The 26,708-nt window shown below is 42.6% G+C and overlaps 1 protein-coding gene across 1 annotated transcript in view; it reads right to left on the bottom strand.

Moving 5' to 3' along the window:
• Nucleotides 1-18,805: 18,805 nt before the first annotated feature.
• The window catches only part of ttll12 (tubulin tyrosine ligase-like family, member 12), a 31,868-nt gene continuing 23,965 nt past the window's right edge, over nt 18,806-26,708 (bottom strand). The window contains exons 12-14 of the mRNA XM_066669458.1: nt 25,931-25,999; nt 24,419-24,557; nt 18,806-19,020 (exon numbers count right to left, since the gene is read on the bottom strand). Of these exons, the coding sequence (XP_066525555.1) occupies nt 18,869-19,020; nt 24,419-24,557; nt 25,931-25,999 (360 nt within the window). The 3' untranslated portion in view covers nt 18,806-18,868. The remainder of the gene's footprint in view (nt 19,021-24,418; nt 24,558-25,930; nt 26,000-26,708) is intronic.

A 26,708-nucleotide genomic window follows, 5' to 3' on the forward strand; every position in this document is an offset into this window, starting at 1 on the left:
AAGAGGCTGGTTGATTGTTTCCCTCTTCCTTCTTGAGTCCTGAGAGGAATGGCATTGTTGGTTGTTCTATACGTTCCAGCTCTTCTGCTAGACTATTATAAATTTAAATTATATTTTATTTTATATTAAATTATATTTTACATTTCCACCGGGTGACTGTCTGTGAGGAGTGTGGTGTGTTGTCCCTGTGTCTGCGTGGGTTTCCTCCGGGTGACTGTCTGTGAGGAGTGTGGTGTGTTCTCCCTGTGTCTGCGTGGGTTTCTTGCGGGTGACTGTCTGTGAGGAGTGTGGTGTGTTCTCCCTGTGTCTGCGTGGGTTTCACACATTGGTAGGTGGATTGTTGACTCAAAAGTGTCCGTAGGTGTGAGTGAATGTGTGAGTGTGTGTCGCCCTGTGAAGGACTGGCGCCCCCTTCAGGGTGTGTTCCCGCCTTGCGCCCAGTGATCCTGGGTAGACTCCGGACCCACCGCCGCCTTGAACTGGAGAAGGGTTACACACAATGAATGAATGTTACATCTTATGCATATCCCCACTTTACATAATCATTGTTGTCCAAATAAAATCCTGTATATCAATATTAGTAACTTTGTAGGAGAAGGAAAGTACTTTCTTATAATGATTATAAATTATGATTTTCAGTTAATGCTGGATTATTTCCACTTGTCCATTCATCATGGACTTTTTACAAAATCAAAAGGACAGCTGCTGTGTTCAAATAATGCCGTATCCAACATAAAAAAAATATCCACAAAATGGACATACATTTTTTTGACAGTGTACTGATTAATACTCGATACACGGGCTGGGATATGTGTATTGGCTGTGTATTTATTGTTAGTCCTTGAAAGTATTGCACTTACCTTATCTGCTCTTGTTTTGTCTGCTCTCGTTTTCTGTGTCGCACCATAGTCCTGGAAGAGCTCTGTCTCATTGCACTATGTACTTGTTAAGTATATGGTATTGTCCATCTATGTATACGTTTCTGAATGTTTAGAGAGACCCCATATGGTTTCTGTCGTCATTAGACATGAAAAAATGTGATTTACGTGGCCCCTGGTCCAATGGTTAAGAACTCACAAGAAATTGGTCTCTCTCTCTCTCTCTCTCTCTCTCTCTCTCTCTCTCTCTCTCAGTCCCAGAGATGGGATAATGTAGTTGAGAGCCATATGCCTTTGTAGCAGACTTAAGACTGCAACGGTCATAGAAGCAGGCACACACACGCCAGGGAGATTATTTGGTATAGTGTTTGGTAGATTCTTGGCAATAAATCTCATACCATTGGAAAGCCTAGTAATTTCCCTTTTAAATGTTGCCACGTTTGTAAGGAACATGTATTTGTGGGATGAGCAGTAGAGCTGAGTATGTGGGTTACACCAATGCCAAATCCTCTCTGTCAATGCCAAACAGCTTGTTTTGTTTGATGGTTTGGGGCGGCGTCTCCCTCACTGGAAAAACGAGGCTTGTCATCATTGGAGGCGATCTCAATGCAGAAAGACATCGAGATGAAATTCTGCAACCAGTGGCGCTCTCATATCTCCACAGTCTGGGACTGAACTCTATCCTCCAAGATGACAACACTCGCCACCACAGAGCGGGGTTTTTCAAAGACTACCTCCAGAATTTGGGAATGGAGTGGAGGGAATGGCCTGCCAGCTCCTGAACTCAACCCCATTGAACACTTGTGGGATCAGCTTGGGCGTGCGGTTGGTGCCAGAGCGATCGACACAACCACGGTGGTTGACTTGCGACAAATGCTGGTTGAAGAATGGGATGCCATTCCACAGCAGTGTGTGACCAGGCCAGTGACCAGCGTGAGGAGGAGGTGGAGGCTGTTGTAGCTGTGTGTGGTTCTTCCTTATTTGGACGAAAAATAACATAGTGAAGTCCAATAACAAGTGAAGGTTTTGGGACTGAAGGGCGAGAGAATTGGCGTGGAAATGGAATTGGCAGGCTCTCTCCATGTTCTGTTGAGCTGGTTAAGACGCTGTTGTTTTGTGTAATACAATTTTATTTACAACTCAAGACGTGTCTGTGGAGAATCTTCTTCTTTGTCTTCAACACACCACTCAAAAAGAAAAAAAACAACACATCAAAACAGCGCTCTCTCCCTCCCTACACTGGTAACACCAAAAAAGGTCCATAAAATTAGTTCATATTTGACGTAAAACTGACACAGTGTTTCAAATGTTTTCTCCTGAGATTTTATGTTAAACTTAATCAAAATTTGTTTTTTTTAGTGGTTTAATACTGCATTTTTCAAGGAGAGAGACCTGCAGGTCTTCTACAGCATCCACTATGCTTCTAATGAACCCCGGGGGAAAACCCGCTGCATGTGCTGACATTAGGTGTAACATCAATTACGGTCCCAGCTAAAACAGGTTCAGGGGGAACCAAAAAATGGTTAGAAAAACTAAACTAATTACATTTTAAGCATATAATGGTACATAAAATGAGAGATACAGTTTCACATGAACCAGAATTATTTTATCACGACAAACACAATAATTTATATTTAAAAAAAATAAACAAATTTAATCTCAGCTACACCTTACTTTATTTGGATGAATATGAACCCGATATAAAGTGGAGAGAAATGAGATGAGAATTGGCCGACACTCTCTCCAGGCTCAATAAGAGCTTGTAAGACACTGTATTTTTTTGTGTAATAAAAATTTACTTAAGACGTGTCGACTGAGAGTTTCCTTAGTGTGACCAGACGTCCTCTTTTACCCGGACATGTCCTCTATTTTAGACTTAAAAAAATGTCCGGGCGGAATTTCACAAACGTCCGGGATTTTGTTTTTCTAGCGCTTACATAGAACTTCGAGAAGCGTTTCGTTCACAAACTAGTCCCGCCCTCCCCTTCTCCGATTGGTTCGCTTGAGTGAGAAGGGGGCGTGGTGAAGTAGCCTACAATCTTCTGATTGGACGGTCTGACTGTAGCGCTACCGTTATTGGTCGATAACCTTCTCTGTAAACATTTAATGGGTCAGTCTGCACGTCAGTAGTCCTTGTTTACGTCAGGCAAAGCTCATGTACCTACCCTCATCTCGAGCAGCTATGCTATGCCCACCCCCACCCCCCAAGATTCATTCATTCATTCATTCATTATCTGTAACCCTTATCCAATTCAGGGTCGCGGTGGGTCCAGAGCCTACCTGGAATCATTGGGCGCAAGGCGGGAACACACCCTGGAGGGGGCGCCAGTCCTTCACAGGGCAACACAGACACACACACACATACACACATACACACACACACACACACACACCTACGGACACTTTGGAGTCACCAATCCACCTACCAACGTGTGTTTTTGGACTGTGGGAGGAAATCGGAGCACCCAGAGGAAACCCACGCGGACACGAGGAGAACACACCAACTCCTCACAGACCCCCCAAGATGTGTCCTCTTTTTCACCATCTCAGATCTGGTCACCCTAGTTTTCTTCATCCTCATCTTCATGGCACCACTGCTAAGAAATAAACAACACTTGCATTGACGTATATTTTAATCATATGGCCTTAAGTGCAGCCTTAAGAGATGTTCACTGCTCTATATGTTTAGACAAATGTTCTGTGTCTATGCTCCAAAGAGGGAAATGTTTAGAAGAAGCTGTCAGTGAGGGTAGGAGTTTATAAATGCCTTGAATGCACAAATGTAAACAAACGGTCACCATATTTGGAAGGAGAAAGAACCATACAGAACGGAGTCCTAGCCAAGAGCGGAGAGAGAGAACAAATAAAGCTTCTTCAGCTTGAACACTCCTAATGATTTGTCGTACACAGATCACACAGAAAGCCTAGACCAGGTTCTTACAGTCGGCTGTTGTTGGGGTCGATGTGTCCTGGGCCCACGACATGCTTTGTTTAAAACCCCACCACAGCGTCCTCCCCCGGTCTAAACAGCCCTGTCAGCTTTAAGCACCTGTCCCTTTAAATGATAATGAGCGTTCACACCGACCTGAGGGCACAGTAGACTTTGCGGTAAAGGATTCTAGAGCTTGGGTGCCATCACACTGAAGGATCTCAGAGGACCTCAGTGATCTTCTAGGACAATAGAGGTGGCAAAGTTCAGAAAGGTCGACCGGCACCAGAGCTTTGTATGGGAGCAGGAGAATGTTTGAAGGGTGTATGGTCTTAGAAGGAAGGCTAATGAAGAGAGAATGACAGTAGTCTAAACAGGAGGCGATAAATGCATGGACCAGAATTTCAGCATCATTAACAAAGAGCAGGGCACCAGTAATACGATGTTCTGGTTAGGGCCTTAATATGAGGTTTGAAGGAAAGAGAAGTCAAAAGTGCAGCTAAACTACGAACAACTGGAGAGGTTTTTACAGCCACACCAACACTGGCGTGCATCCAGGGTCTCAAATCACGAATGCAGGAAATAAGGGCAGAGGGGAGGGCATTTTTGGTGCTCATGTATATTTGAGTATCGTCTGCATAGAAATGGTAATTAAGACAATGGCTGTGGATGATCTGACCAAGTGGCAGTATGTAAATGATGAATAGTAAAGGGCCTAGTACTGAGCCTTGAGGTACACCTTGTGTAACAGTACTAGGGGAAGATTTGTGTGTATTGGTAAAGTAGGAAATGAACCATTAATACAGAGGGGGGTGGGCACTGGCCCCAAATAATGTCTGTATGCTTTTGGAAGATAGTATGACCAAGGTGCTTCCTAAGAACTGCAAGAAGAAAGAACATTCAGTGACTGCGTTTATATACGGTTCCTCCTTTTCATGTTCGAGAATGTACTGATGCAGATGTGAACTGTGTATCACAACACAAGTATTTTTGAGCTGAGAAAATGATACAAAACACATAAAAATGTGGTCTTTGTACTGTTTCCAATTAAATAAAGTATTTGAATGATTTGCACTTGATTGCATTCTATTTTTATTTACATTTTTCACAGCGTCCCAAATTTTTGCAAATGAGGTGTGTACATTCTGATAATAATCTGAACTTCACCTTCACATTATTAATCTCTTACGTCCTGACTATAATCTGAGCTTTATTTTTATATAATTAATCTTCTACATCCAAATTATTATCTGAGCTCCAGTTTTACACAAATATACTACGTCCTGACTATAATCTGAGGTATAAAGGTTAACCCATGGATGTCGTAAGACCTGTTTTAGACCCCCTGGGTAAAGCTTAGCCCTCCTTATAATTAATCTCTAGTGACGGCCCCGTCTTTAACCGAACAGCAGTAAATCTCCTTCTGGCACAGTGTAGTCTGCAGGTGATATGTTCCGACTAACTGACATTTAACTTGAATCATGAATCATGCAAAATACAGATGTTTCCTGCGTAAGAGAGAAGTAACATTAAACAGTAACTAATTCTGCGGTTTCCGTTCATACACTGGAACATAGTTTACCCTTTATTCTAGAGGCACAGCCTCTGTTCTGAATGTGGTATCTGGGCTTCCTCGTATTGTTTTTCTGGACTTTCACATATTGTTTTTTTTTCTGGGCTTCCACATATTGTTTTTCTGGGCTTCTATATATTGTTTTTTTCTGGACTTCTACATATTGTTTTTCTGGACATCTACATATTGTTTTTTCTGGACTTTCACATATTGTTTTTTTGGACTTTCACATATTGTTTTTTTGGACTTCTACATATTGTTTTTCTGGACTTTCACATATTGTTTTTTTCTGGACTTTCACATATTGTTTTTTCTGGACTTCTACATATTGTTTTTCTGGACTTTCACATATTGTTTTTTTCTGGACTTTCACATATTGTTTTTCTGGACATCTACATATTGTTTTTCTGGGCTTCTACATATTGTTTTTTGGACTTCTACATATTGTTTTTCTGGACTTTCACATATTGTTTTTTTCTGGACTTTCACATATTGTTTTTCTGGACATCTACATATTGTTTTTCTGGGCTTCTACATATTGTTTTTCTGGGCTTCTACATATTGTTTTTTCTGGACTTCTACATATTGTTTTTCTGGACTTTCACATATTGTTTTTTCTGGACTTCTACATATTGTTTTTCTGGACTTCTACATATTGTTTTTTGGGACTTCTACATATTGTTTTTCTGGACTTCTACATATTGTTTTTTTGGACTTCTACATATTGTTTTTCTGGACTTTCACATATTGTTTTTTTCTGGACTTTCACATATTGTTTTTTCTGGACTTCTACATATTGTTTTTCTGGACTTTCACATATTGTTTTTTCTGGACTTCTACATATTGTTTTTTGGACTTCTACATATTGTTTTTTTCTGGACTTTCACACATTGTTTTTCTGGACTTCTACATGTTGTTTTTCTGGACTTCCACATGTTTTTTTCTGGACTTTTACACATTGTTTTTTCTGGACTTCTACATGTTGTTTTTCTGGACTTCCACATGTTTTTTCTGGACTTTCACATATTGTTTTTTCTGGACATCTACATATTGTTTTTCTGGACTTCTACATATTGTTTTTTTGGACTTCTACATATTGTTTTTCTGGACTTCTACATATTGTTTTTTTGGACTTCTACATATTGTTTTTTGGACTTCTACATATTGTTTTTTTCTGGACTTTCACATATTGTTTTTCTGGACTTCCACATATTGTTTTTCTGGACTTCCACATATTGTTTTTTCTGGACTTCTACATATTGTTTTTCAATGTATGGAACATTTAGGTAAAGCCCTTTCCTGAGGTCAGGAGGTGAGAGGTCCAGATCAGCAGGTCCCTCCCTCTTCCTCTCATTCAGTAACAAAGGGATGAGACCATTTCCAGATTTTCCTGAATGTTATACGGAAAAACAACCAACCTATATAAGCAGGTAGTTATAGCTTTGAGTATAGTAGGAGTATTTGGCTGGAACCCTCTCCCAAGCAGCCCAGAGTGCTTGGATTTCTTCGTAAATAAATATTTTTATACAAGTATCTTCACATCATCGCTATTTAGTAAACAACATGAACTAACCCTGGTGATGTCTTGCTCCGTAACCAGTCATAAGGCTGTTTTCATAGGACCCTACAGAACAGTTTAGTGGTGGTGTGTTAGTGTGTGTTGTGCTGGTGTAGAGTGGATCAGACACAGCAGTGCTGCTGGAGTTTTTAAACCCTGTGTCCACTCTCTGTCCACTCTGTGAGACACTCCTCCCTCGTTGGTCCACCTTGTAGATGTAGAGTCAGAGACAGTAGCTCATCTGTCGCTGCACAGTGTGTGTCGCTCGTCCTCTAGTCCTTCATCAATGACACAGGACGCTGTCGGCTGGATGTTTTTGTCTGGAGCTGAGAGAATGGACAGAGAGTGTAGAAACAAGGAGCTGTTGTTAATGTTATGGCTGATCTGAATTCAGATCATTCAAATCAAATCAAATCAAATCAAATTTATTTATATAGCGCTTTTCACAACTGATGTTGTCACAAAGCAGCTTCACAGAATTCCAGTAAGACAAGATTTGACATGAAATGTAAAGACAAATGTAAAACCCTCAAGTGAGCAAGCCAGGGGCGACAGTGGCAAGGAAAAACTCCCCCAGCTGAGGAAGAAACCTTGGGAGGAACCAAGGCTCACAAGGGGTGACCCATCCTCCTCTGGTCAATCTACTGGTGATGATAGTTAGTAGTCCATGAGAACTTCCATGAGAAGTCCATGAGTCCATGAGAACCATGAGAAATTCAGAATTAGCTTAGTAAACATTGGCTCGAGCGCAGTGCCCTGTGCTCTGATGTAGGTGGCGCTGGGAGCAGCCATGTCTTGTCTTTACAGATGTGGGATTGAAATGTGTTATATTTTTACTTGTCGTTTAATCTCCTCTGTCGTGGTGGAAAGAAGATAAAGGAGAAGATTCTATGCCAACGCCGTCTAGAGTTGTAAATGACTCTTTATTACACTACAGAACAGTGTCTATCAAACCTGGAGAGAGAGAGAAGCCAATTCTTTTCCGTCTCTTCCCTCTGTCTAAAGCTCCTTTGTTTTTATAGGTTGGTTGTTTTTGTGAAACTAAGATAAACATATAGATTTATTTAATCTTATCGGTGTTGGATTGGGGCGGCACGGTGGCGCAGCAGGTAGTGTCGCAGTCATACAGCTCTCCCTGTGTTCTCCCTGTGTCTGTTTGGGTTTCCTCCGGGTGACTGTCTGTGAGGAGTGTGGTGTGTTCTCCCTGTGTCTGTGTGGGTCTCCTCTGGGTGACTGTCTGTGAGGAGTGTGGTGTGTTCTCCCTGTGTCTGCGTGGGTTTCCTCCGGGTGACTGTCTGTGAGGAATGTGGTGTGTTCTCCCTGTGTCTGCGTGGGTTTCCTCCGGGTGCTCCGGTGTCCTCCCACAGTCCAAAAACACACGTTGGTAGGTGGATTGGCGACTCAAAAAGTGTCTGTAGGTGTGAGTGTGTGATTGAATGTGTGTGTGTGTGTGTTGCCCTGTGAAGGACTGGCGCCCCCTCCAGGGTGTGTTCCCGCCTTGCGCCCAATGATTCCAGGTAGGCTCTGGACTCACTGCAACCCTGAACTGGATAAGGGTTACAGACAATGGATGGATGGATGGATGGATGAATGTCTGAAACTCCATATGGTTTCTTTGTCCATGGGAATGAAGTTACGTTTCTCAGAGTGCTCCTTACTCTTTCTCTCTCAGTCCCAACGCAGGGGAAAATGTAAATAAAAACCGTATGTTTCACCGTATTTGGACGGGAAAAATAACCACGTATAATGGACGGAGAAAAGAGCTGGAGAAGGGAGGACGAGAACTGGGTGAAATGAGTGTTTAATAAAGATGTATTTACAAATTAAACCATGTCTGCGGATGCGCTTCTTCATTCCTCATCATCGACACCACATCGTCACCGAGGAAACGACACGTGCTTTTATTGTGGAAGAAATACAGCACTGGGAAGAGTCAAGGGATTGGAGCTTAGCACCGACTGTCGCCTCAGACAATGGAGGATCATCTGCACGCTGTAGAACTCAACACCTCCTTCAGCAGCTTCAAAAAGCCCAGCACCACACACACATTCACACTTTTTTTAAGGAGGGGGTGGGTGTTGAGATGAGAACGTGGAAGCAGATAAAGGAGCTGGGGGTGAGGGGTGTGACTGTTATCATCTTAAGGACAAAAGGGTCATTTCAATAAAGATAAAGGTGTGAGGGGAGAAGGTGAACGGAGCCGAAGAGAAAGATTATTTTCTCTCAGTTGTCATTGCACAGTGTAAGAGGAGCTGTGTGTGTGACTTTGGACTCCAGGACATTAGATGTCCACCCCATAGCCCAGACTCCAGAGGGGGCTTTACCTGCTCCAAATCTGAAGAAACATCTCAGTGGCTTCTGATGAGAGCCATATATTTTTGTTTTTTCAGTAGAGAACATTTTTTTTCAGAAACTGAAAGGTTTATTTCTAGATTTAATAAATGTACAGATGTTAAGGGGAATTTTATAGAACAGTGTGAAGTGTATTGTACATTGAAATGTGCGTCTAAAACTCCACATCCATCCATCCATTATCTGTAACCCTTATCCAGTTCAGGGTCGCGGTGGGTCCAGAGCCTTCCTGGAATCATTGGGCGCAAGGTGGGAACACACCCTGGAGGGGGCGCCATTCCTTCACAGGGCAACACACACACACACATTCACTCACACACTCACACCTACGGACACTTTTGAGTCGCCAATCTACCTACCAACGTGTGTTTTTGGACTGTGGGAGGAAACCGGAGCACCCGGAGGAAACCCACGCAGACACAGGGAGAACACACCACACTCCTCACAGACAGTCACCCGGAGGAAACCCACGCAGACACAGGGAGAACACACCACACTCCTCACAGACAGTCACCCGGAGCGGGAATGGAACCCACAACCTCCAGGTCCCTGGAGCTGTGTGACTGCGACACCTACCTGCTGCGCCACCGTGCCGCCCGTTTCAGACATTCAGAAACATGCAAATATGGACAATAAAACATACTTCCCGGCACTACCCTCCTCCTCCTGTAGTTACATAGTGCAGTTTCTGCAGTGCTGAGCCTGAAGTAGCAATGATAGAAGCTCTGTTCTTTCTCTTACAGTTCAATGGAGTATCACAATGAATTGAAGCTGTAATTTTAAGGTAAAAATATCACCTAGTGTTGCTTTAACAAAGTGGATTTGACTTATAATGGGTTCATTTGATCCCCGTCTTTCATCGTTTTTACATATGGAAAGGTTTGAGATTTGTTCTGACCCATTTTTCTGTGACATTTTCCATGTATGTATGATTGTCTGCATACACTTATACTAAAAAAAGGGCCCGTAGCTGTGTGTGAGTGAATGTGTGAGTGTGTGTCACCCTGTGAAGCACTGGCGCCCCCTCCAGGGTGTGTTCCCACCTCGCGCCCAGTGGTTCTGTGTAGCCTCTGGACCCACCGCGACCCTGAACTGGGTAAACGCTTACAGACAATGAATGAATGTATGTTCTTACCTATTCTATAATTATTTTGCTGTTTATAGTATTGTATTTTTTCCCACAATGCTTTGTCTTCTCGTTACAGTCATGTCAATAAAGAATTATCCTCAATCCACACAGCTCTAGGACTTTAAAAATGTCCCGGTTTACAACTCAAAACCACTGCAGCTTCGGTCTCTGTCTCTACTCTCAGGGCATGGTGCTCACTTGTGTTGTGCCGTTCTTTTGGGGTGTTGTGGTGTGGATGATGAAGAAGACTCTAGAGTTTTAAATACATTTTAATTTCACAAAAGAAGAGCATCTTACCGGCCATAAGAGCCAATCCCATTCGTCTCTCTGTTCCCCCTCTTCAGTCCTATACTCTCCACTGATAGGATGGTGTGTGTCTACATAAGGTATAGCTTTTGTTCACGTTATTTCCTGTTCTGGAAAAGAGAGATAACTTGAGTACCTCCTGCCACCTCCAGAAAAGAAGCTTAACCCATTATGTGTCAACTCAGAACAGTAAGTCAATCTCATGTACGGCACACACTTGATAACATATGCGTATGTGGACATTAAATTATACGCCACACGCTGACTCCTGTGTGAGAGAAGGAAGTAGAGGCACAGAGCCTCAGTGTTTTTTAATTTTTTTAGCAGCTGAAGCATCTCAGTTTTGTTGAGGGTGGGGAGAGAGACGTGCCATAACTCTTCTCTGCCTCTGAGCACACACTCCTTTTTTACTCCCTTTCTTTCTAAAACTCTGTTACTTGATCTGTTCATCTCTCTCTTTCTCCTCTCACTCTCTTTCTTTCTCTCCCTTTCTCTCTATCTCTATCTCCTTCTCTCTCTCTCTCTCTCTTGCTCTTTCTCTCTCCTCTCCCTCTATCTCCCTCTCTCTTTCTCTCCCTCTCTCCTTTCACACTCTCTCTATTTCTCTCTCCCTTTCTCTCTCCTTCTCTCTCCCTCCTCTCCTTCTCTCACTCTCTCCCACTCTCTCCTCTTGCTCTCTCTTTCTCTCTCTCTCCTCTCGCTCTTTCCCTCTCTATTTCTCTCCTTTCTCCCTCTATATTTCTCTCCTTCTCTCTCCCTCTCTCTATTTCTCTCTCCCTCTCCCTCTCTCTATTTCTCTCCCTCTCTGTCTCTCTCTCTCTCTCTTGTCATAGTGCAGATCACTTACTCAAAAAAAGAATTTTTTTTAGGGCTCCCCCTAGTGTAATTCATTTTTACAGCAGTGTACTGAAATCAGCGAGGAGGGGTGAGGGAGGGGAGTGATCTCTTACCCTCCTCCAAAAGTTACAAAGTGCCGTTTCTGCAGTGCTGAGCCCAGAGTATCAACCGTAGACACCCTATTCTCCCTGTCACTGACTGCTAACTCAGAGCTTTGAGAAGCACATGGCTCCACGTTATAGACTTAAGAATCACGTATTCTATAAAATCATGCATTCCACTGATTACATTTCTTTTCTCAATAACCGTTTTTGGTCTCTGTCTCTCTCTGGTAGTGTCTGAAGCTCCGTATGGTTTGTCTCTTCATGGGTTTGGTGTGTTTAAGTTAGGGGTCAGCAGAGTTGAGAGGTCCAGGTCAAAGGGCCCCCCACTCTTTATCTCGTTTAGTTTCAGAGAGATGAGACAATTTCCAGATGTTTCTATATTTTATACGAAAAAAAAAAACCCAGCCTAATTAAGTGGGTAGTTAATTTCGTTTTTTCAAAGCCAAATTACTGTTTTTATTATTATTCTCTTCATGATTTTGTAAACGCTACTCCTCCTAGGGTTTTCAAGCCACAGCCACAAAACTTTACATGATCATAGATCCTATGCACACTCGGGTTTTGTAATCAAGCTTCTAAAATGTGAATTTTTTCCCATAGGAATGCATTGTGCCAAATTACAAACGGCTCTAACTCTGTCAGTTTTCCTGCTACAACCACAGGGTTTCAAACTGTGATACAAAGTCCCCCCATAGAAATGCATTACGGAATGTTTGGATGATGATGTCACAATGGGAACCTCTCACACACACCAGGGAGAGAATGCGCACGGCTCCCTTTCTCTCCTTCAGTCCTGCATTCTGTAAATGGAGGAGCTTATGGGCTCATCCAGCCCTTCATCAGCACATTTAGCAGGAAATTTAAGGTGGACAGAGACATAAGACTAATGCATTTAAGGTGAATTGATTTTATGGCGCCAGACTAAGTATAATTGCAGTCTTTTAAAGGTGTTCATTTATTTAAGGTGGAAGTTTCTTTAAGGTCAGTGTCGGAATAAAATGGTTGTATTTTTAAGGTGGCATGGTTTTTAAGGTGGTCATTTAATTAAGGTTATTATGTTTTAAGGTGGTAGTATAAAAATATATTTGCAGTCCTTTAAAGGATTATTTGAAGTGGTCATTTATGAAATGAGGAAGTCTAAATAATTTTTTTTTTTATCATTTTAAGGTGGATTATTAAAGGTGGCATTTGGTAATTTATATAATCGGGAAGTCTAAATAAAATAGTAGATTTTTAAAGGTGTATTTTTTATTAAGGCAGAGGTCAAAATGTATTGGTAGTCTTTTTAAACTGGCAGTGTTTTAACTGTTCTATTGGATTGATTGTTCGATAAATTTAACCTTGTAGCTAGTAAGCAGGCTATATGCTAACGCTGTAACAATGTTAGAAATACACGACAAGCCAAATTCAATGTTCGTTCATGAAGCTTCCCCCTCGTTATAGCTGTTATTCAGAGGAGTTTCATATTGACTTTGAATCCGCTCTCAAGCAAATCTATGGCATTTGATTTGATGCTGTCCTTCTTTGTAATGGATCTTTTTATATTCAATTAAGACGTGGAGATGTGTCAGTGGAGACCTCCTTCAACATCTTCACATCATTGTTATTTAGTGAACATTCTCTCCATTCCCAGTTCCACCTTAAATGGCGAAGCAAATGACTGTGTGTGTGTGTGAGTGAATGACTGTGTGTGTGTGTGAGTGAATGAGTGAATGTATGAGTGTGTATGTGAGTGAGTGTGTGTGAGTGAATATGAGTGAGTGAATGAGTGTGTATGTGAGTGAGTGAATGAGTGTGTGTGTGTGAGTGAATGTGAGTGTGTATGTGAGTGAGTGAATGAGTGTGTGTGTGTGAGTGAATGTGAGTGTGTATGTGAGTGAGTGAATGAGTGTGTGTGAGTGAATGTGAGTGAGTGAATGAGTGTGTGAGTGAATATGAGTGAGTGAATGAGTGTGTATGTGAGTGAGTGTGTGTGAGTGAATGAGTGTGTATGTGTTTGAGTGAATGACTGTGTTTGAGTGAATGTGTGTGTGTATGTGAGTGAGTGAATGAGTGTGTGTGTGTGTGAGTGAATGTGAGTGAGTGAATGAGTGTGTATGTGAGTGAGTGAATGACTGTGTTTGAGTGTATGTGAGTGAGTGAATGAGTGTGTGTGAGTGAATGTGAGTGAGTGAATGAGTGTGTGAGTGAATGAGTGAATGTGAGTGAGTGAATGAGTGTGTATGTGTTTGAGTGAATGACTGTGTTTGAGTGAATGTGTGTGTGTATGTGTGAGTGAATGAGTGTGTGTGTGAGTGAGTGAATGAGTGTGTATGTGAGTGAGTGAATGAGTGTGTGTGTGTGTGAATGTGAGTGTGTATGTGAGTGAGTGAATGAGTGTGTGTGAGTGAATGTGAGTGAGTGAATATGAGTGAGTGAATGAGTGTGTATGTGAGTGAGTGTGTGAGTGAATGAGTGTGTATGTGTTTGAGTGAATGACTGTGTTTGAGTGAATGTGTGTGTGTATGTGAGTGAGTGAATGAGTGTGTGTGTGTGTGAGTGAATGTGAGTGAGTGAATGAGTGTGTATGTGAGTGAGTGAATGACTGTGTTTGAGTGTATGTGAGTGAGTGAATGAGTGTGTGTGAGTGAATGTGAGTGAGTGAATGAGTGTGTGAGTGAATGAGTGAATGTGAGTGAGTGAATGAGTGTGTATGTGTTTGAGTGAATGACTGTGTTTGAGTGAATGTGTGTGTGTATGTGTGAGTGAATGAGTGTGTGTGTGAGTGAGTGAATGAGTGTGTATGTGAGTGAGTGAATGAGTGTGTGTGTGTGTGAATGTGAGTGTGTATGTGAGTGAGTGAATGAGTGTGTGTGAGTGAATGTGAGTGAGTGAATATGAGTGAGTGAATGAGTGTGTATGTGAGTGAGTGTGTGTGAGTGAATGAGTGTGTATGTGTTTGAGTGAATGACTGTGTTTGAGTGAATGTGTGTGTGTATGTGAGTGAGTGAATGAGTGTGTGTGTGTGTGAGTGAATGTGAGTGAGTGAATGAGTGTGTATGTGAGTGAGTGAATGACTGTGTTTGAGTGAATGTGTGTGTGTATGTGAGTGAGTGAATGAGTGTGAGTGAATGTGAGTGAGTGAATGAGTGTATGAGTGAATGAGTGAATGTGAGTGAGTGAATGAGTGTGTATGTGTTTGAGTGAATGTGTGTGTGTATGTGTGAGTGAATGAGTGTGTGTGTGTGAGTGAATGAGTGTGTATGTGAGTGAGTGAATGAGTGTGTGTGTGTGAGTGAATGTGAGTGTGTATGTGAGTGAGTGAATGAGTGTGTGTGAGTGAATGTGAGTGAGTGAATGAGTGTGTGTGAGTGAGTGTGTGTGAGTGAATGTGAGTGAGTGAATGAGTGTGTGAGTGAATGTGAGTGAGTGAATGAGTGTGTAGTGTTTGAGTGAATGACTGTGTTTGAGTGAATGTGTGTGTGTGTGTGAGGGCGTTCTGAGCGGTGTTGATTGTGAAGCGTTATATAAGTGTAACAATAAAAAAATAGTTTCTAAATGAGAAAATACTGACATTTGTGGGATTCATGGGTCAATGCATGGCATTCATAGCCCTTTGTTTGAAAAATCTGTTTCAAGGGGAATACAGCCCTCCTTTCCCAAGAAGAATTGTGTCACGTTACCCCCCGGAAAAACAAAAGGGTGGAGCTAAGGGGTGAAATGGGATTTACCCTTAATCTCTCATTTGCTGTCTCTTTTTTTGCCACCTCTTTTACTTTTCTTTCACTCTCTCTGAATGTCTCTCTCTCTTTATTCATACAAAGTACACCATTCTTCAGATTCACTGTTTACTCGATGTAAGGAGAAATCCAGAGCCATGAGAACAGTCCGGTGACTGAATGTAAGTAGGAGATGTTTTGGGGTGATTAAGTCTTAAGCTCTTGACGGAGCTAAAAGGTTTATTCTATGTTTCTACTGTTCTTTAAAGTGTAATTATAAAACTGACAAACGTCTTAAAAACTCAAAAGGCTCTCAAGGCCCAACTGGGGAAAATCTCCACTGGTGAGAGGAAAAAACTAAGATGTGGGTCCAGAGATGATCACATGGTGCGAGAATGTGAAAAACAACATAAATCAAAAATGAAGGAGAAAAGGAGTGTGGGGTACACAGAAGGACCTAGAGTCATAGATAAGAACCAACTGTCATCTGAACCTAATGGTGCCTGGTGAACAGTTTTCTGAAACACTTGGAAAGACCATAATGGAATCCAAAGGTATGTGGAAGTAATGGCATCTAACGTGGCACATGGAATGTTTAAAAAAGGAGGGGTGATCAGTCTTTTCACCAATGAAAACCATATAAAAGTGTGAGCTCCCTGCATGCGGTTTGTGTATCTTTTAAGATCTACCCAGGTTAATTTGGCTGGACCTTAATCTCCTTCAATAAAGAAGAATTAGGCAAAGACAAACAAAGTTTGTGGGTGTCGCAGTAATTAAAACCACAGGTTTAGGGTAGTATCATCCACCCATCCATTATCTGTAACCCTTATCCAGTTCAGGGTGGCGGTGGATCCTGAGCTTACCTGGAATCATTGGACGCAAGGCGGGAACACACGCTGGAGGGGGCGCCAGTCCTTCACAGGACAACACACACACTCGCATTCACTCACACACTCACACCTATGGACACTTTTAAGTCTCCAATCCATCTACCACCCGGAGGAAACCCACGCAGACACAGGGAGAACACACCACACTCCTCACAGACAGTCACCCGGAGGAAACCCACGCAGACACAGGGAGAACACACCACACTCCTCACAGACAGTCACCCGGAGGAAACCCATGCAGACACAGAGAGAACACACCACACTCCTCACAGACAGTCACCCGGAGGAAACCCACGCAGACACAGGGAGAACACACCACACTCCTCACAGACAGTCACCCGGAGGAAACCCACGCAGACACAGAGAGAACACACCACACTCCTCACAGACAGTCACCCGGAGGAAACCCACACAGACACAGGGAGAACACACCACACTCCTCACAGACAGTCACCCGGAGGAAACCCACGCAGACACAGAGAGAACACACCACACTCCTCACAGACAGTCACCCGGAGGAAACCCACGCAGACACAGGGAGAACACACCACACTCCTCACAGACAGTCACCCGGAGGAAACCCACACAGACACAGGGAGAACACACCACACTCCACACTCCTTAAAAATACCTCGTATCATGCGGGACCAGGCTGTCCCACACTGTTCCACACACCATTCTCTTTTTTTCTTCAAAGTTCATGCCCAAGTCATGAACTTAAGTGTCTCTTTGTACATAATATTTTGCCATAAGACTCATTTGTTTAAAACAGTCACATGTCTCTATCTTCTTGCCTCTGAGGAAATGTCCCTTGCCTGACCTATGAATAAGTAGATCTTTATCCTCTTCATGTGCTCAACTATTGACTTCTTTTCCTAATTTTCCATCATTCCCCCCTTTCATGACTACTAGTCGTGAACCCCTGCATCTTCTTTCATGAGTGTAAATAGAGGTGCATATATGCATTCATATAGTTGTTAGTATATACTGTGTATGATAGCTGGATACATGTGTCTTACCAGATTGAATAATAATGAGTATTGTACTAAAAATAAACTAACTAAAACATACCATAAAAAATTAAACATACCATTAAACATACCATCACACTCACTCGGAGGAAACCCACGCAGACACAGGGAGAACATACCACAATCCTCACAGACAGTCAGCCGGAGGAAACCCACACAGACACAGGGAGAACACACCACACTCCTCACAGACAGTCACCCGGAGGAAACCCACGCAGACACAGGGAGAACATACCACACTCCTCACAGACAGTCACCCGGAGGAAACCCACACAGACACAGGGAGAACACATCACACTCGTCACAGACAGTCACCCGGAGGAAACCCACGCAGACACAGGGAGAACACACCACACTCCTCACAGACAGTCACCCGGAGGAAACCCACACAGACACAGGGAGAAACACACCACACTGCTCAAGGCTGTCAGGATGAAGTACGAAAACTGATTTCTGATGATGGTATTGAAATGCATTATTTTTTCATGAAACATCTTGGTTGTATTGTTGAAAAATGATGACATCATGCTGAAATATGACGGGAGAAGACTCACTCTGCCTTTGAAAGTGTTAAAATCATAAAAGCCAAGGCATTATTTCTGAGCCCCAGTGCTGTTCTCTGGGAGAGAGAGAAATATGAGGCACTTTTCTTCAAAAAATCTGAACGTCATCAAGCCCCCTCGACCAATCAGAAGCATCCATTTTAATGGAAATCCCGCGTTTCAGCTAAAAAATAAGTAACCAGGAAGTTCCTCCCCTGGATGTCCTCACATCCGGTTCCCACCCCATCGCCCAAAAGCCCAACCCTTGCTTCATTTCCTTCCGCACATAATCTCCCCAAACACGCACCCCACCTCTCCAAACACACAGATAACATCATTACCCCATCCACCACACACACACACACACACACGTATTCATTAGATACCATCTCTAACATACACCCCATGCTCATCCATTACACAACTAACAGCCTCCACTATCTCTGACTACACACACACACACACACACACACACACACACAGGCATTCATTAGATACCGTTAACTTCTGATATACCTTTTTTCAAAAGTGAAGAACGCTACACAAAGTAGTGATGTAGTAGTCATTGTTTGGCACAGAGCGTAGTTTTCAGAAGGTGCCAGGACAGAAACTAATACAAAGCCGGCACATTTTTCCAACGTGGTCCCGTTTTTCTCACGGCAGCCTGCGTCGACGCAACCCGTACTTACATTTCTGAAAATGCGGCGTTGACAACGGCGCAGGGCTCGCGTTGATGTGTTGCCTGTGAATGAATTGGACTTGACATTCAATTAAACCCTACTTCCGGAGGGTTCCTTATATAAGAAATAAAAAACCAGTTGTTCTCTGGGTGGGCAGAACAGACCCACTATGACCTGACCCTGGGTCGGTTCACTGGAAAGAACCAAGGTTCCAAGATTCTAGAACCAGTCTTCCTTTGGTGGAAAAGCACGAGGCAGTTTGAGAAATCGAATGAATGAATGAGGGTTTTATCTCCCGAACATTGTATCACACAGTCCACTTTTATTTCTCTTTGAAAGGTTCAGGTTAAACAGCAGGGAATCATACAATCTGTGTGACTGGACACTGGGCAGCCTCGTCCAGGAAGAGCGTCTGGAACATGTGGTCGTAAAAGCTGGGGTGGTAGAGGCAGGCTCGGTGACAGTCTGGATTGAAGTTTACCTCCAGGATCTGAGGTTGCATCACGCGCTCTCCTGAGAAACAAAGCAAAAGATAATTACACAAGCAAACAAACGTCCAGTCAAACGTTCTCCTGCAGTGGGCTCAGGATGAGGATCATGGTGATGTTCACAAGAACACAGCTCAGAAACGGAATATGATCTGATTTAACCAAGACCCCAAAAACAGACGGTCTATTATTCCTTCCCTGGGGTCAAACGACAGCTATATGGCATTCACAAATGGTGATTTTGGCGGCACAGTGGCGCAGCAGGTAGTGTCGCAGTCACACAGCTCCAGGGGCCTTCCTGTGAGGAGTGTGGTGTGTTCTCCCTGTGTCTGCGTGGGTTTCCTCCGGGTGACTATCTGTGAAGAGTGTGGTGTGTTCTCCCTGTGTCTACGTGGGTTTCCTCCGGGTGACTGTCTGTGAGGAGTGTGGTGTGTTCTCCCTGTGTTTGCGTGGGTTTCCTCCATGTGACTGTCTGTGAGTAGTTGGTGTGTTCTCCCTGTGTCTGCGTGGGTTTCCTCCTGGTGACTGTCTGTGAGGAGTTGGTGTGTTCTCCCTGTGTCTGCGTGGGTTTCCTCTGGGTGACTGTCTGTGAGGAGTGTGGTGTGTTCTCCCTGTGTCTGCGTGGGTTTCCTCCTGGTGACTGTCTGTGAGGAGTGTGGTGTGTTCTCCCTGTGTCTGCGTGGATTTCCTCCGGGTGCTCCGGTTTCCTCCCACAGTCCAAAAAAACACACGTCGGTTGGTGGATTGGCGACTCAAAAAGTGTCCGTAGGTGTGAGTGTGTGAGTGAATGTGTGTGTGTGTGTCTGTGTTGCCCTGTGAAGGAATGGAGCCCCCTCCAGGGTGTATTCCCGCCTTACGCCCAATGATTCCAGGAAGGCTCTGGACCCACCGCGACCCTGAACTGGATAAGGGTTACAGATAATGAAAGAATGAATGAAATGGTCATTTCATCCGACTATTATTCACTGATCTATGGGTTCATTCTTGAGGGCGTATTACAACAAAGGCTCTGTCTGTTAGATCAGCAGTTGCTTGTTTCCCCAATGACCCTGAAGTGCTGGGGGTAGGACGTGTGGTGGTAGGTGGATTGGAGCAGGCTGAGGGTGCCCAGACTTTTGATATCATCCGTGGTTCCAATTCTCGTAAAGTCACTTTCTTAACCAACAGTTTATTCAGATTGGTTTTCACCTCATTTACATCACACCTCACAAATCAGCGCTAATGTGTTTGCTCCTGATTAAATCTGGTAAATAATAATAAATAAAAACCCTTATATATAAACTCTTTATCTGATCTTTAAAAGGAACATGTTATAAATTTAAAAACAGACCAAAAAACAATCTGGAACACTTTTTTTTCTTGCCGTATTCTGTAATTATTTTTGGGTTAAAATCCCAGTGTCACAAAAATATCACAATTTTGTAACTCGTATTTCAATATTTTATTCCTGAAATGAAATCAGAATGTAACATAGGACAGGTGACTAAAGCATTTGAATGGTTAAAAATGTTGGAATGTGCTTTTAAAATAAGCATTTCTATGGTCTCTTTGTACGCACCAAGAACTCCACCATTCTGTAAATGCGACTGCATCCAGAATGTCCAGCAAAAGTCACTTAGGGATGTCATGATTTAAAAGTGAAGGATAAAGCTGTGTAGGAAACTTCAGGGGTCTTTTAAATGGTGTGTCCTCATGGGCTCTTACAGGTTAAAATGTACCTACAAATCTGACAAATGTGCAAAGTTAAAAGGGGTCTCTAAGCCCAGCCAGAGACATCCCCACTCATAAAAAACCCAGGTGCTGGTGAAGAGATGACGACACGCCGAGAGAATGTGCAAAAACAACACTCAGGAATGAGAAGGGAGTTCGGGAAACTTTAAATGTCTTTGACGTATAGATAAAAGCCTTGTTTTTCTAAAAAGGCATATAATATTTATAAACTGTACCTGACAGAGGTCACTATTTGTTTAATGGAAGGTGTGGGACTTTTTAATATTTGTTTATTAAACAGGTAGAAATGCAGTCTGACCACTTTAAAAATATATTGTCTCTTTTCAAATTTTCCACACACAACAAGAAGAAATGATAAAAATTAACGTTGAAAAACAATGAAAACTTCCCCACCCCATAGAACTTCCTACTAAGACATAACATTATTTAAAGGCTAAGCACCACTTAATGGACCTCCATGAATATTCCACATTATTGTAGTTACTGACAGATATAAGTATGAATTAAAATGAAAATAGCAGTTTAATTTGCTTTAAAACTGACAATTTTATTAAATTGACGGAAAAACCCGAGCTCTCTACGGAAATTCTTGAACGCGACCGTGACGTCACTGGTGGACAACAGCTGAACAACGCCGCGGTAAAACACCGTTATGACTGACTGTTATGACAGTATCTAGCTAAATAACCAACATTATTCATGACAATAGCCTAGCAATAAGCTAAACTCAAATTTAGAGGTACCGTTATTCTTGTAAATGTGATCGAAGTCGAACTCGAATTCATCCGACACTATAAACCTCCGTAATGCAGCTACGTAGCCGAGTATAATCTGAGCCACCGAGTTTAGCGAGTCAAGCTAACGTTAACTAACACCAACTAAAACAGGCGAAGTGAGTGTCCTCACCCTGTTTACCTCCATGTTACAGAGGCTCTTGAACACCTTTCGTTGGTGTCCTTACATGCCCATATTGTTGGAAAAGCGCCAGTGAAATGAGCTACAGATAACGGAGTGAGCGGAGGGTCCTTTCCAAAGTGCCCGTTTAAAGTGGACAAATTTAGTCCATTTTCTGGATATTTTGGGATCTTTGGGCCATTTGTTCACAGATGTCCCACTGTACATTGAATGATTGCAGCCAAAAACAACACACCTTTTCCTCATTTTACATTAAATTAAGTGCAGCTTCTAGAGTTGTTGTCCACCATCTACGTCACAGGCAAGACGCCTATTAGAGTTTCCCAACACCAAATTTTTGTTGAACAGCACATATCTATTATTTAGTCTCATTTCCTCCAAGTGTAAGAGTTAACAGATAACGTCTGTTGACCATGCTGCAGTAGACGGGAAATCTGTCCCTTTCCAGGACCTTGATACAACTATCTTGGTTACAATAAGGGCATATGATAACAGCTGCTGGTGGGTTTTCTAAATGTCAACATATCCTTGGATATTTCCAGAAGTATGGGACTTCTGGAAGTGTGGTGTGTTCTCTCTGTGTCTGTGTGGGTTTCCTCCGGGTGACTGTCTGTGAGGAGTGTGGTGTGTTCTCTCTGTGTCTGTGTGGGTTTCCTCCGGGTGACTGTCTGTGAGGAGTGTGGTGTGTTCTCTCTGTGTCTGCGTGGGTTTCCTCCGGGTGACTGTCTGTGAGGAGTGTGGTGTGTTCTCTCTGTGTCTGTGTGGGTTTCCTCCGGGTGACTGTCTGTGAGGAGTGTGGTGTGTTCTCCCTGTGTCTGCGCGGGAGTATCTGGTGAGGCATGTGTTTAAGATTATTGCACCCATATGTTGTGATGGAACTTCCCTGTTCACCTGTTGATTTGTTTTTTGTGTTTCCTATTTCTCCTAAGAAAATACATGAATATTTTGTATTGATTGTGTGTGTATCTGGGAGTTAATGGTTCAGCAGAAACAGTTCTTTAATCAGTGGCATTTATGACTTGATATCTGCAGGGGTTTTGGAGACAATTTGGGTTTACAGCCTTGCTCTCTCAGGGGAGATCACGAGGGTAACGCAGGGTCAGAGCATGACTCCAAATTTATGGGATCTAGAGCATCTTGGTGAAGAAAAGAGACCTCATAAAACTACTTACCACAAACGGACCCTGGGGAAATATTTGAGAGTTGAGAGTGAGAGGTGCGTTTGTACAATCCACAGAATAAAGGTTCATTCTCATTCCTACACTGTGAGAAAAACTGTCACTGTGGTGGTACCCTCAAGGGTTCATACACACTACCTTTTACTTAGGGAACATATTTGTACCTTACTCTAGGACAATTTGTAGAAGTTGTGTTGGTTCTATTCGCTCCGTTTCATCTCCAGGACTTTTATTGTGTTCTTTTATTCTCCACAGTTGTATAATGAAAGATTACAGAGACCCCCCTCTCCTTCTGGAGAAGAGAATGTAATGAACCTTTAGGAACACAACTGGACTCTAACACCACTGCTGTACCTTTAAAGATACGCTACACTGTTTGTACCTTTAAAGATACGCTACACTGTTTGTACCTTTAAAGATACGCCACACTGTTTGTACCTTTAAAGATACGCCACACTGTTTGTACCTTTAAAGATACGCCACACTGTTTGTACCTTTAAAGATACGCCACACTGTTTGTACCTTTAAAGATACGCCACACTGTTTGTACCTTTAAAGATACGCCACACTGTTTGTACCTTTAAAGATACGCCACACTGTTTGTACCTTTAAAGATACGCTACACTGTTTGTACCTTTAAAGATACGCTACACTGTTTGTACCTTTAAAGATACGCTACACTGTTTGTACCTTTAAAGACACGCTACACTGTTTGTATCTTTAAAGACACGCTACACTGTTTGTACCTTTAAAGACACGCTACACTGTTTGTACCTTTAAAGACACGCTACACTGTTTGTACCTTTAAAGACACGCTACACTGTTTGTACCTTTAAAGATACGCTACACTGTTTGTACCTTTAAAGACACGCTACACTGTTTGTACCTTTAAAGACACGCTACACTGTTTGTACCTTTAAAGACACGCTACACTGTTTGTACCTTTAAAGATACGCTACACTGTTTGTACCTTTAAAGATACGCTACACTGTTTGTACCTTTAAAAGATACGCTACACTGTTTGTACCTTTAAAAGATACGCTACACTGTTTGTACCTTTAAAAGATACGCTACACTGTTTGTACCTTTAAAAGATACGCTACACTGTTTGTACCTTTAAAGACACGCTACACTGTTTGTACCTTTAAAGACACGCTACACTGTTTGTACCTTTAAAGACACGCTACACTGTTTGTACCTTTAAAGACACGCTACACTGTTTGTACCTTTAAAGACACGCTACACTGTTTGTACCTTTAAAGACACGCTACACTGTTTGTACCTTTAAAGATACGCTACACTGTTTGTACCTTTAAAAGACACGCTACACTGTTTGTACCTTTAAAGACACGCTACACTGTTTGTACCTTTAAAAGACACGCTACACTGTTTGTACCTTTAAAGACACGCTACACTGTTTGTACCTTTAGTGACAATAATGTACCTCTACCATCCCTTTTCTGAGAATGTAAGGCAACTTTTTGTTTACTTGTGATTATCAGGATTTTTCATTGACTGTGTCCACTTACATATGGTTCCTCTGGAGTCAGACCTCATGCAGCACCTACAAACCAAGCTGATAACGAGGGAGAAAATTACCTGCTTCGTTCCGGTCCCACTTCAGCATCAGGTCGATGGCGTATATCGCTCTTGAGGAGGGATACGCACCGATTCCATATGGAGCCGGACGAGATGAAGCAGCCTGAAAGAGCTCCGCAAAAGCCTTGAATATATCACCCTGGGGCACAGACAGACACACAGACACGTACAGACAAGAAGAGCTAGAACTGTTGAATCACAGACACTCCTTGTGTGACAGAGTCAAATGTCTAAAAAAGTTCATGAAGTGATATAAGACAAACTCTCTGCATAAACAAAGATAAATGTCTGGACTGAAGGGTATATGGGAAGCACAGATTGGCCCTGAAACATAGATAAGAGCACTTTTTAAAAACATGCATAAGCTTTTAGTTTGAATTTAATGGTATCTTACACATATTTCACGCCCTAAACTAACGACACATCAGTACGTAGTAGCATCCATGGGATAATGCTGTATATTTGAATGGAGGGGGTGGGTCATTTGAAGGTAATAGGACCCAACTCAGCAAATGGAATGTAAAAAAAGGAGGGGCGATTGTCTCATCACCCAGGTGTATTTAGACCTTACCAGGTTAATATCTGTATCTTAAACTGCTTAAAAAAAAAAAAAAAAAAAGAATTGAACCTGTTCCCTTTTAACCTGAAACCTGTGTTTGTAAAATATTTGGAAGAATTTGAAATGTTTTAAGGGCGGCATTGTGGTGCTTAAAGTAGTGTTGCAGTCACACAGCTCCAGGGACCTGGAGGTTGTGGGTTCGAGTCCTGTTCCAGGTGGTGTGTTCTCCCTGTGTCCGCGTGGGTTTCCTCCGGGTGACTGTCTGTGAGGAGTGTGGTGTGTTCTCCCTGTGTCTGCGTGGGTTTCCTCCGGGTGACTGTCTGTGAGGAGTGTGGTGTGTTCTCCCTGTGTCTGCGTGGGTTTCCTTCGGGTGACTGTCTGTGAGGAGTGTGGTGTGTTCTCTCTGTGTCTGCGTGGGTTTTCTCTGGGGTTTCGCCCCACGGTCCAAGAACACATGTTGGTAGGTAGCTTGGAGGTGTGTGTGTGTGTGTGAGTGAATGTGTGATTTGGGTGAAGTTTATCTTCACCCCTTGCCCTCAGTTTAGCTCCACACAATTTGGTCAGCAGGGGGCGCAAAGCACTGACTGCTCATGAGCTTCTGACCCCATCGTTTCATTGACTCACTGCTGAAACCTCTGCACAAAATGAGGGTGTGCTTTATGCAAATTATATTTAAATGAAGTACTGGTTAGGCAGAGCTTGGAGTTCACACACACACTGAAGCTGATTTATCAACTGCGCTCAGACATCCACTGGTTTCCACATTGTCACATTTCCACATTCATCACAGTGAAACGTGGAACAGATAGTAAACTTACACCTTCTGTGTCTTTAGAGAGTCATTAGGGGTTCCTTTAGGTGATGAGCTACAAACACCACCGAACTCTTCATCTCCGTCTTCTTTATTAAAGTTATGTACATATGGATGAAGCCATGAACACAGGAAGACTTACCTCCACTTTTTCCCATGGGTACTGAGGATACTGCTTCTCAAACATGGGAACGAACTCATCATAGTGAACCTGTCAGAATCAGACAGAAATAAAATGTTAGTCTTTCAAAGAGTAATAAGAGCCATCAACTTTGAGGAGGACTATGGGAAAATAAACAGGAGTTAAGCTCTCAAGACTATCAACAAACATTAAACTGGATATATTCTTCTTCTCTGTGATGGGAAAATGCACAGTAACAGCAATGAGTAATGCTGAGAACCCAATATATTCAGTAAGTAACTGTACTAAATACTCTTCATTAAATATTACCAATAAACTATTAGAGACATAGGACAGATTGTGCTTGTGACCTTAAAGGACTTATTACATTGTGACCCAGGGCACGACCCAGGAGAAACTGTTGGAGAGGGGGAAAGTGCTGAACATTGCACTTCTGAGTTTAGATTAGAGAAGTTAGGTCTCTGGATAGAATAGAGAAGTCCAATAAATAAGTTGAAGGTCATTTTGCTGACAATAGTAAAGTAGATGATAACAGATACATGCGTAGCATATGATGCCAGTTTAGGGAATGTCTGAGTTTGTGCAATGAGACGTGATGTAATAACGACCGAACGGTACACACGATGCTTGGTGAACGTGCCGAAGGGGCACATGACAGTGGGGTGTACGTGACTGTGGTCCTATGTACACTGCATCAAATATTCAAATAAACCAGTGATTATTGACTCCGTGTCTTTATTCCTCTGATTTCTCCTTGGGCCTAAGAATTCTTTGAGCA

This window comes from Hoplias malabaricus, chromosome 4 (genome assembly GCF_029633855.1).
Source record: "Hoplias malabaricus isolate fHopMal1 chromosome 4, fHopMal1.hap1, whole genome shotgun sequence".
Lineage (NCBI taxonomy): Eukaryota > Metazoa > Chordata > Actinopteri > Characiformes > Erythrinidae > Hoplias > Hoplias malabaricus.